This window comes from Pocillopora verrucosa, chromosome 6 (assembly GCF_036669915.1).
Source record: "Pocillopora verrucosa isolate sample1 chromosome 6, ASM3666991v2, whole genome shotgun sequence".
Taxonomy (NCBI): domain Eukaryota; kingdom Metazoa; phylum Cnidaria; class Anthozoa; order Scleractinia; family Pocilloporidae; genus Pocillopora; species Pocillopora verrucosa.
In genome coordinates, this window is record NC_089317.1 from 4,498,276 (window position 1) to 4,510,573 (window position 12,298).

General features: G+C 37.6%; 1 protein-coding gene across 1 annotated transcript; it reads left to right on the plus strand.

Moving 5' to 3' along the window:
• The first annotated feature begins 45 nt into the window (after positions 1–45).
• On the plus strand, positions 46–4,001 carry LOC131780725 (large ribosomal subunit protein mL41B-like). Its single transcript, XM_059097332.2, has 4 exons — positions 46–221; positions 1,152–1,190; positions 2,385–2,449; positions 3,487–4,001. Exons 1-4 carry the CDS (start codon positions 134–136, stop codon positions 3,604–3,606), a joined length of 312 nt encoding a protein of 103 aa, XP_058953315.1. The 5' UTR covers positions 46–133; the 3' UTR covers positions 3,607–4,001.
• The last annotated feature ends 8,297 nt before the right edge of the window (positions 4,002–12,298 follow it).

Sequence of the window (12,298 nt, forward strand, 5' to 3'; positions counted from 1 at the left end):
TGTGCTAAGTGAGAGGAGTCTGGGACAAAAAGTTTTCAACAGGCGTGGATACTTAGCAGTCGCCATTTTGAAATCTAAGGCTAAAAGTTCTTGATATAATTATTTGCAATTTGAGTGCGAACGAAGAAGATCAATGCCATTAAATATACTTCGAGGACTCTTCAGAGGCGCAACGCGTCGTGTTATGACAGGAAAGATGGGAAACAAGAATTTTTACAAAGGTACTTTACCTCACTACTGAACCGAGAGCCTGTTATCGCTGTTTTGATAATCAATCATTATAACATTATAATTTGCAAGACCAACTGCAATATCTCATAATTTATGAGATGTATAAGTTGCTGTTGGTCATGCAAACTAAAGTATTTTACTACGTAAATTGTAGTTAACGCAAAAGAGGTTTTAAGGTAATTTTAGTCTATCAACTTTGTTGATAGAAGGAACATGCAATCCCCTTATTTCTAACTGCAAAAATTCTACCTTCTCACTTGATGAAGCTGCATGTGAATTAATGTTCGATGTTCATAATGACAGAGCACCTTCAAATATCATGAAACTTTTTACAAGAACTTCAAACGTCCATAAATATATACTACTCAATCATCAACGTCACCAAACTGAGGATTCCTATATAGAGCCTGATGAAACAATGCTAAAATTCAAACACAGCAAAATTGAACCAAATTGAACCAGTTCTACAATATGTATCGTACACTTTAAAACTCTAGAACTTTTTCTCCTTTACAATGAACTTCTGTAATTTTCCTTTTTTTCTTTTGTTGTCTACCTTTTTGTCTTTTTATGTTATACTTCTTCATTTCTGTTGTATTTCCAGTGTAATTAAATTAAGTTTGTCAAGAAAAAAATTTGACCAGCCTCGTTAGTATTTGCTCTCTGTGGGTCAAAGGAATATCTTGTAAATATGTAAGAAAATAAAAATAAAAGTGTGTGAAAAGCTTAGGGGCAGCTGCTGTAAAATCTAGAACCATGCAATGGTGATACCTGCAGCTTTTTTGATTTGTATAGATCAGAAGCATGTATATACAATGCTTCACTGTAGTTTGTAATGGTTAGCATCATGGCAATACTTGAATTCTTCTTTTCTACAATGTTAAAACAATTGAAGTTGAAGACTCTATCAATTTTTGCAGGGCGAGGAGTCAGAAACCCTGGATTTCACACAAGAAGAGGTAACTTAACCCCACTGCTTGCATTTAGTGTGTGTATCGTTTTCTGGGCCTATGAGGGAGATGTGGTGGCCTTAGTGCACCAGACTCAGATTGAGAGGGCTGAGTCATTGCGTTGTATTCTTGGACAAAGCACTTTACTTTCACAGTGCCCATCTCTACCCAAGAATTTAAAAGGGTACCTGATAATTAAAAAAAAAAAAAAGAGAGCAGGAAAAAATTTATTTGAACATATGAAACTAATGAGCCAATCAAAGGCCCACAAAAATATACATGCAGATGGTCTGGAAGCCAGATGAAATGCTGTGGAGGGGGAAGGGGGGGATCATGCAATGGACTGGTATCCCATCCAGGGAGGGAGGGAAGTAATAATCCTTGTCAACTCATGCTACGGAAAGCGTAGCCTGCAGTGCAGGCGTCTTATTAGGGCAAGTTAACAACGAGAAGCATGTGATGGTTTATTCAACCAGCCATGTTTGAGTTGGAGTTAGAGTTGACAATGGAGGAAGAGGGCTGTGAAAAGCAAAAATAGAATATTCACTCCCCAACCCCTCCCCATTCCTTATTTTTTACTGTTGCCTACCCCCTTGGTACAAATTTTTTTCCCTCACCTTCTGCTGCCATTAAAATTAAAGATGGAAGCCATAATTCTTTGCAAAGAAAATACTATGCACTCGCTTGCCAAAATTTCGCCGGCTCTGCAGGCTGTGGAAACTAGGATAAGTTCTGGCACCATTGGCCATGATGAGTACAGAATTTCTTTTTGAATGATAAAAATACAAAGGGCTGTTAGATTAGGGTAATTTAGTTTAATCAACTCAATTGATAACATAAATTGGCCACCATAAAGAGTTTCAAAGCTGATGTTTTGCATGGAGTGTTAGCCCTTTGTTGGAGCAAATGATGAAGGGCTAGCACTCAGAACATCAGCTTTGATACTCTTTATGGTGGCCAATTCACGTTATCAACTCAGTTGATAATACTAAATTACCCTGTTATACTCTCCCACTGACAGAGGAACACAGTTTCTTAAGAAACTCACCCCTTTTATGCATTTGCTGATAGAAAATTTTGACAGATCATAATTAAGAACCAATTGAAATGGATAGGTAATTTAGCTTATTGTATAATCTGTTTCATAATGATTCAATAATGATAATTAATGTCTATTAAATTGTTTTTTTTTTTTTGGTGCAGCTGGTTACATTATAGCTCAAAGAAAAGTGCCACAGTTTATTATTCCAGACCTGACAGGCTTTGAGGTAACAAAGTTAACCTAACCCTCACACTCCCATGAGTAACCAAGACAGAATTTCTCCTTACAATATCAATACAATATCAAGCAGACAAGCGATGAGAATAAAGAAAAAATTTCAATTAGGGGGAGTATTTTTCGATCCAATACCAAATATTTACAACTAACATAGTAAGAATTATATGGCAACCAGTAAGGAGAATTACAAGTGTAATCATGGAAGTAAAAAGGTTCAATAAATTTTTTGATCTTGGACCAGGATATTGTTGAATATTTTGCTTACCAATTTTATCCTTTTTTGAACAAACAGTTGGCCAGCAGGGCTCACTAAGTTTTGCACTGTCACAAACTCCTAAGTGAATCTGTAGAAAAAGTGTACAGTAATGAAAAATTGCACAAATGTTTTGTGAAAAATTAAGAGTTCATATTCTTTCTACACTTAAACCGCTTTTAAGGATATTTATGCAGTCAACTACTACTGAGAACATCCCAGCATACATAGCAACATAATTATAACAAAACCTGCCTAGAGTGCATTTTTGCAAACAACCTTCCAAAGTTTGCTGCTAAATTTCAGCCAGTGTCCACGACTGAAGTTATGGTGTCCAGATAATATTATGCACCCAAATCTTTCAACTTGTTTCCTGGAGGGAAAACGTGTCACTTTTCTTACGAATCAGACTTATTTGGACCTTAATCAAGATCGTCATAAAAGAACACGTTTTACCGTAAGGATTTAAAGTCATTTGAAGATCAGGAGGCAAACTTGTTTTATCTGTTGGGCGGAACCTGTCTCGATGGAGGCGAAGTGGTCGAGGGCGAACGTGCTATGGGGCGACACCTCCATAAACCAGCGATTGTTTCATATTGGCGCGCTAGGCGCGCGAGAGCTCTTGTAGAAATGCCACTCTCTCTCTTGCGCGCGTGTTTCTTCTGATCTCGCGAGCTCCTGCCTCAAAAACTACAGCGCTAAGGCGGCCGGAAAAAAAAAAAACAGTATAGTTTTAACACACTTGCGTATTCCTCTTTTTTCTTCCTCACCAGTTAAAACCATACGTTTCGATGAAGGCGCCGAAAACTACATCACCGGAGTTAACAGCTGAAGATCTTTTGAAAAATATCAAGGAGAACATTCACCTAATTAAGTACAGAGAAATTCCGTGAATAAATATTACGAGTTGTCCCTCCTTTTTGTGAAGTTCGTCGCGTGAGTCAAAAAGTAAAAAAAAAAATTTGCGAAAAAGGAAATTGATGCTAGGGTGCCGCGCGGAACTCTGGGAGCCTCCCCTAATTCCCTGCGCGAAGCGACGGACTTCGCCGGAAAGAAAGGACTGCTCGCAGCCCACTGTGAATGCCAACAGACTTGTACTTTTTCTCACATTTTTACCGTCCACGATCAAGAATATAAGATTAGCGAAGCATTTAAGAGGTGAAGAAGATTCAAGCCAAATGCAGTGGAAGTGATGGATATTTTGTATAAACTTTTTGTAAGAAACTTGGGAAGGTTTACTCTTAAATCCCAGACCTTATAATAATAAACACAGATAAAGTTTTGGAAATTTGGCAGTCACGTTACTCATGAAGTATTTTTTCGAGGGTTGGAAACTGTTCCGAAAATATAGATAGATTCTGAATAAAAAAGGAAAACCCGCCTTTTCGTTCAACTTCTGAGCAATTTTAGCACAGTTAACAATCTGTCTAACTCTTAACACGAAACGGAAGATTTTCCCGTGAGAACAAATTAGGACTATAAAGGATTGGAACGAGACATCGTCAAGACAAACACAACGGTCAAACTCAGGGCACGAGCTGGGTGATCAATTTCGGCCGCCGATGGAATATTCAGCTTGAATGACGGTTTCTGGCTTTATTTTCTAGCGTGATGGAAGTTGTTCGTTGCAAACAAATAGAAGAGACTTTCTTCTTTGTTACTCCTATATAAGCGAGAGTCTGATTGGATGAGTATTCAACCACTTGATTCTGTCTTCTTCATTCAAGGTTGAAAAGTCGTCAATACGATCACGTGCTCTGGAGTTTCCCCGGAAAACCATACCAGATTTACAATGGTGATTGTGAAAACGAAACTGATTTTCAGACGATGATGGCTCGAGAACCACACCCTCCAGGGTGACACTTTCTTATAAGCTTACGTGCAGTTGCGCTCTATCTTACTTTGTTGAAGGTGTGTCACCTCGCAGTTTCCGCTCGTCTTTGTAGGGTTTGCTCACAATTCCTAGATTTGTCACCTCAACACCCCTTTTCCATAGCGGCAGCATCCATTTCCATAGCTGCTGCATACCTTTTCCATAGCTGCTGCATACTTCTCCATAACCGCTGCATACCTTTTCCATAGCTGCAGCATACCTTTTCCATAGCTGCAGCATACCATTTCCATAGCTGCTGCATACCTTTTCCACAGTTGCGTCGTTACTTGGGAATACACTTTGAGCAACTATTCGGAAAACACCGTCAATACCATTCGTTTATATCGCTTTTAAAAGACATATTTTTAAATCGATTCATTTCAACTAGTAAGACAGCGACTTATTTTTGTATTTTATTAATTTTAAATAGGTAATCCTACGGAGTGGAGGCTGGGCATTGTAAGAGTTTAATTTCTTTACTTTTCTGAAAATTTTAAACTGGTAGACGCAGCGAGACTTACAAAATGCGTTTTTAGAACTCATCATTATTATTATCATTATTACCATTACTGTTATTACTATTTATTGTTGTTAGGTGGTCTTTACATGCTATTTAACTCTCTTATGTATTCATCTACAGTAAATATTTTCTCATTGAATGTGTCTCTATGGTAACCAAAGTTTTAAGAATATGACGCAGGCTTATGGTCCATTTCTTTATTTTGCAGTCCATGTCGATTTCAAATTTGGCGTAACCAAAGGAAAGCTTTTTTTTCGTTTCAATAGCGTTCAAGGTTGATATTTTAATTGCCTCAATTCACCGATGGTATGCGTTTGAAGACGATAACCGAAGAGGATTTCGATTACAGTGCAATAAATGAAAAAATCCCATTACGGTAAGTGCAAAATATAACGGGAATCTCTGTCTTCTTTTTTTTTTTTAGAGGAACAGTTTATGTTGAATTTAGCGCCTGAACTCACTTCAATAATGATTCATTTATCTATGGATAACTTGTCGCTAAATGTCGCTCTTGCGAAGAAAGATTCCGCGACAGTTAATTGTGCTGTTTTTCTTTTTGTAATGAAAATAACAAAAGAGGAACAGAGTTAATTAACATTTGCCGTTCGATCTGCACTGTGCCTTCGCTCTTTGAAAATATTCGCAAAACAATACCTTCATTTTACCGAACGTTGCTATTTGAGCTCTCCTTGTAACAGTCGACAGTTTTGCGGGGGTTCAACTGAGCGCTTTGGTATTTTTTTTTCTTTTTCAGGAACAAATTTTTGAGATTTGAGATTGGTGAACAATCTGCGAACTACTTCTTGCGAAGTTCTGTTTAGGTAGTGAAACGTTAATTTGCCGGAATGTCAGCGAATATATTTCGACTTAAATTACTAATACTAGATGAGTTATAACACTTTATGATTGTGAGAAACATTTAACAGAATTCTAAAAAGCTTTTGCTTCTCTTGGACTGAAAAAAAATTACCACGATGTCAGTATTTTGGCGTCTTCTACATTTTTTGTCGCATCAGTCATGTTTTTCATTTCCTTACCTATCTATTCATTTTCCACTTTCCAAATATACTCATTTTTTCAAGGAAATTGCGTTTGTCTAGTATGGAGAGGTGAGATGTAATTCCTAGTGCGAGGTCACATGCTCTCTGCCACAACTTTTGATTGGTTCGTCGCGATTCTAACAAAGTTTAAACATTAGGCAGTTAGGTTATATAACATACATAGGTCAATATTGATAAATGACGTCACTATCGTCGCTGTTAGACGTCATGTATGTTCATTGTTCATGTATACGTTACAAACATATATTAGGCTGCATGGAAAAGTTATCTCTATTTTGCTAGCACTCATGTCAAACGCTACTGGCGTTACGCAAGGGTTGATTCGTATTCCCTGCATATTGCGCAGGCGGTTTCCGACCATTTTTCGGCGGCTTAAATCGATATGAGAGAGGAGCGAGGGGAACTGGGTCTAGTGCATGAAATTGAGGCAGGTAAAACTTCCTTATTCCTATATGCAATAAGATTGTCATCGAAAGATAAAAAAATCGTGCATTGAAGGCATCTGAGGTCAGCCGACTTCTACTGAAGTTTAACAGGAATTTCAAGGTCTTCTGAATCCTGAGCGGCTCCTAAGAGACTCAATTATGAAAGTTTGAGACGACATCTGTTTATTTAACGAGCGCAGCGACATAAAATTAATTCAATCGGCAATATATTTTACATGCGGTCAGTTATAATTCCGTTTTATTTGAGAAAAGGGAAAGGGCATTGTCACTGTTGACAATTTTCCGCCTGGCTTGTACGTATACTTGTCAAATACAATTTTAAATTGGAGTGAGATTCTATAGCACAAACAATAGTACAAAAAAGCCGACAAGGAGGAAAAAAGTCCAAGAAGCCATGTGTTTGCTTAGAAATGGGTTCAAATTGTGTTTTCCATGTGATCAAAAGGAGGTTTCTTCTTAAAAGCTTTCAAGCAGGTGAAAGCGGTTCACTCTTAATTATGTTTCTGTAAACATGAAAAATGACGTTCTGCTTGTCTAAACGATCAAAGGCGTTTAACATTTTCGCAGTATTTGAAGCCCGGTAATGCAATTCGACCGTTTATTTCGGCTTGCAACGACTTGCAAATAGCGCAAAATGTGCAGAACACAAATTTAAACATATTCCGAAGAGAATGACCACTTATAAACAGTGTATTGCGATTCTGGTCTCTTGAATACCCTTCTTTTTCCTCTTTTTTTTTTTCCATCTTCAACCGCTTTTAAAAAGAAAGCTAATGGTCCATGCATACCGTTGACGTTGAAAATTAGGATTGGCGGCCCATAAGTTTGTTTAAAACTTTAGTTAGCTCCGGTTAACCTGAAGTTTGTGATGTGGGAATTTTAATTCTTCTGCTTTCATATGAGGAACAAATGCCTGGCTGCAGAAATAATAATCTGAATTGAACTCTGGTATCCATTCCGTGCTTCAAGAGGATGTCAAAACAATGGGTTATGTGCAACCTTTTATTTCTGTACCATAATTGCCGGACGGCTAACGTCATATACAATCGTTTCTCTGCCTTACGTGGGTGGCAAACATTTATGCAATAATTTTCAGCCAAAACACATCGTATAATTATTCTGTACAACTGGATAACATTCGCGTTTGCTGAATTACGAGTAACTTTGGTTGTGCCGGTTCAAACAAGCTAATTCGTAAAAGGCAAGAAAAAGAAGGTTTTCTTGTTTTCTTATGTAGCAGTGTAGCAGACTAAGGAGCGACCGCATTATGCAAGGGTTAAGCGATTTTGGAGATCTCTATCGTACTCAACGGTAAGTGAGCGAGCTTTTTTTCCTGTCTGTAAATCTGCAGGATTTCACAATGGGTTTCTTCTTTTTCCGACTTACTGGTAACGCTTGATTAAAGTGACTCGAAAAATATACCACCATTTATTGTTTGAATTATTAGAAGCTATGTATGCAAGATGTTTTAGTCGCAACAAAACTGGAATGGTGACAAAAGTGTCACATGAAAATTAAATGAATAAAATGAATGTTTCTAGATCGACTCAATTTTAGAATGAAGATTTGAGCTAGTGACATTAACGGGCTTTATCTAATAAAAGTAAGCCAAAATGACGCACATTCATGTTGTAGAAAGATCTGCCGGGGAGTTCCAGAGATAATTGTAATCTAGAGGTAAAATTGATTGCACATTTCATTTCTGATAAATGAATCGTTTCGTTGAATATTCATGCAAAATTTCCGGGCTTTTTTTTTACGTTTTTTAATTAAATGGCTTTCAGTCTGGTTTACAGAACTTGATGTTTGTTCCTAGCTCTTAGCTAGCCACCACGTTTCACTATAAAGTTGGTTTCCGACGGCAAATAAGACATGAAGTCCTGAAATTCGGGTGTAATTGAAAACTCGATGAGTGCCGGAGAAAATTACAGTATTTTATCTCGCTCAGATGTTTTAAAAACAAGCAATTTTAACGTCCCTTTATGATAAGCGGTTCAAATTTTAAGTTCAAGTTTATTTGAAAATTTTATACTGAGAGGTAAATAACATTTTATCGATCGAGAAGTACAAAACATCAAAATTATTTTGTAAAAATGTAATAAAGCGGATATTCGCATCCGATATGTGAGGATCATGCGTTAAATGAGTTGTTTACCATTCGACTGGGCAGCAAATATCGATGATGGCTTTCAAGTACAATATAATTTGATTTTTATCTTTTTTTTGAAAGAATTATACAGGCTAGCTGACCGTTTGTCTCGGCGTCACGAGTTATGGGTTCGTTAGAACTGTTTGAAATGAAAAAAATACATTTAAACACATTTACACATATTTTTCGCTTTCTTCTAAATTAAAAAAATGATATCGTAGTGAAAGTTTCCATTTATGTTGGCGATGGTCACCAAAATAGTTTTGATTAGGAAAACTTCACGCTTATAGGAGTATTGTTAAAACGCCGATCATGATGTTATTTCAGGCCCTAGACTGCATCTGCATGGTCGAAGTTGAAAATTGATGAGTGAAAGAATTAATTTTTTTCTCTCTATTTTAACAGCAATAGTAAAAAACAATTATTGAGAAAAACTCTTACTCGGTTCCTGGGAAGTAAACATTTTAGTAAACAAATGTATGCCTGGTTAGCTCATGTCGTAGAGCGCCAGACTGCTGTGCAGGAGGTCGTGGGTTGAAGCACCGTACCGTACCAACACTCAAGGTCTTAGTCCACTTAGTGGAATCGAATGTGCTGCTTTTGCTACGCATCTGCAAATTTTAACCGTTTTAGTCGTCTCGAATAGGGACGATAAACAGAAGGCCTCGACTCCTCCGTATTGTCTAGCAGTTAAAGAACCCACGCACTTCTCGGAAAGGGTAGGGAAGGTAGCTCCTGGTTTTGTGATCTTGAGTCTGAAATTGGCGACATCTGCAAAAATGTCCTTCAAAAAAGTGTAAATTGTCCTAAGAGTTAAGACCTCGAAATCCATCTCCTGTTAGCACTGTTTAGGCCAAAGACGGCACACTCCTTCCCGCTGGACACAGGGTGAAAAACAATGCATGATTATGCATGATGTTAATACTGAGCCAAGTGGCTCTAGATCTATCAGTATGCTACAAATGAGCTGAAGCAATAACGAAAAATTAAATCCAGCCGTGTTAAAGTAAAGACTCTAACAATGCAAAAATTCATCTGCCAAGTCTTGTATGCAAAGTTCAACTAGTCTCAGATAAAGCTGTTGACCATATTGCGATCAAAATAGATCAAACATCTCATTGTTGTATGCGAACGCATGCTTAAGTATAGACGTGTATTGCATTTTGCCTTGAGATGCTTTCTGTAGTGACAGCATTTTGTTTAGCTTACTTACAAGCTCTAATTCCGGCTTGAATTCAGTAGCGTGAGAAGTTGGATCATAGGAGATGAACAGTACTTTTGTGACGTTCTGCAAAACTTGAGTCATTTCAAAAAAACCTGCATGAACCTCAGACCAATTTACACACATTCGCTCTGGCAAAACTGAACGTCTGCTTTTAAACTCTTTACGGGGGCCAAATTACGTTATCAACTCAGTTGATAACTCTTAATTACCCAATTTGATGAAAGCTATCGAGCGAAAGCTGCAAAAAAAAAGAAAAGAAAAGAACCTCATTATTGTTTTAGGATTACCGATTGCTCTTCCGCATCGAACTCTATTGTTTTAGCAGCTGAATGAAAGCTATGGAACTTAGGGCCTGTCAACCCTCTCCAATCTAACACCAGTGTCCATATTCTCCAAACTGTTCTTTACACATTTCCTAAGATGCTAACAAGGAGAATTTGTCTAACAATCAAGGGCTTCCCTAGTTGGTGATCATTGTCTTTATTCTCGTGACTTAAATGCGTGATTCAGGGGTGATGCAATAAGGAGAAAGTAGATGCTAATCACCCCTAATGGGTTAAAAGTTTAATAACCCTTTGTGTGTTACCATTCAAATGAAAGACACAGAGCTAGCTGATAAATCTTGCAGGATGATATTGTACTCGCGCTTGGTAACTCTGCATTTGCGGTAGTGCTTTCGTTTTCCAGTTGATCTTTGCTGATAAAACTCTATAACCATGACAGCTCTGAGCAGCACTTTCATACTAAAAAAAGCCTTTTTATGCTCTTCTCAACAGCATTTTTAGCCTTTATTTTTTAGTATGAAGCCTAGACAATAAAAACATTCAAATCCATGCATGTTGCTGAGCAGAAAGTTTACTTTAAGTTACGTTGATCATTTGAATCAATATTTTACTAATTATTCCAGTAAAATTTTACTCCAATTCTATTGGAGGAGAACAATCTCGTAAATAAGTCACAAACCTTCTCAAGAATTTTGCTTGAATTTCTCTTTCGTATCATTAATTTCTATAAAAACAGAGTTGGGAATGAAAGAACAATACCTAGGGATAGGAAATTCTCCGAAATTATAAATTTTATGCAATTCCTAGCAAAAAATGCGAATTTCTGAGTGGAATACCACCTAAACTTGTAGGAACTTTTCCTCAAGAAATCTTGAATTAGTTCCACAAATTCAGTTGTCACTTTTCAATATTTTTTTAGAGCCAATCATTCCAGTGATTCATTTAGTGTAGAACTCTTTATATCCAGAATAATGATTTGTTATTGCCGTGGCAACTCTGTAAACACTGTATAAGCACTTGAATCTCAAGGGTCAAGGCTCTCAACGATCTCTTAACGATTCTCACTGGTCCCTGGCTACTCCGACCACAAACATAGATTATATAATACTCTGTCGGTGGTGTAAGAGGAATTTGTAGAATTTGAACCAATTATGAAAAGGAAAAACTTTGCGTTGTAGAATTTTAAAGCATTCGCCATGAGTTCACCCCTTTAGAGACAAAAATGGACTTTTTTCTTCGCATTGGGCCAGACAACTGTCATTTTTGGTCGCTTTTTTTTTTCTTTCAAAGAAAAAAGAACAATTTGGAGTTGGAACAGGAAACGCCAAGTTTCATCGAGAACGGTTCAGATCAAGGACGGCCCAATATACCTCGGTTTCAATACAAACAACAGGTCGGAAGAACTGCAACTATATAACAAATTGCACAGCTAATATTCGCATTTTGAAACCAGACAAACTAAAAGGCCCGCGTATGCAATCACGCACGACTTTGTGGTCTTGTTTCAGTCCTCACTATGGCAATTTCAAAACAAATAGTTTTGGGAAATGTGAGGCACGCGCGATACTGACTTAGACAAACGATAGCAATCTGTTAATTATGAGGAAAAGTGGTCTACTATTGTACGGCATTTCCGAAACCAAGTGGCCCCAATAGAAACGCAGAACACAGAGACCATCGAGTCGGTGGTTTTGTCTTCCATTCAGATCCATCAAACGTGAGTGAAAAGGAAATTTAGATATTCTGACACAGAGCCAGATTAGCTTGAGAAAAGAAAAGTAACAGGAATAGTTGGTTAACGTTTCTTTGCCTCTCAGTCCCTTATCCGTTATATTCCACTTGCTATCGCTACGGAGGGGAAAGCACTCGTGAACCAAGAGCATTTTGTTGACCCCCGGAAATAGGTCTTTCGCCTCCACTAGTTAAGAATGCAGAGTGGGAGTCGTGCGTTAAGGAATCCACAAACACACCAAGTTATATCTCTTAGAGTAAGTCAATAAGAAAGTTATTTCATAAACATCAATTCT

Excerpts from the sequence above, each read along its gene's own strand:
- LOC131780725 (XM_059097332.2), top strand. The coding sequence starts at position 134 with ATGCCATTAAATATACTTCGAGGACTCTTCAGAGGCGCAACGCGTCGT. Across the intron at positions 1,191-2,384 it reads TGGATTTCACACAAGAAGAG|CTGGTTACATTATAGCTCAA; the intron begins GTAACTTAACCC and ends TTTTTGGTGCAG. Across the intron at positions 2,450-3,486 it reads CAGACCTGACAGGCTTTGAG|TTAAAACCATACGTTTCGAT; the intron begins GTAACAAAGTTA and ends CTTCCTCACCAG.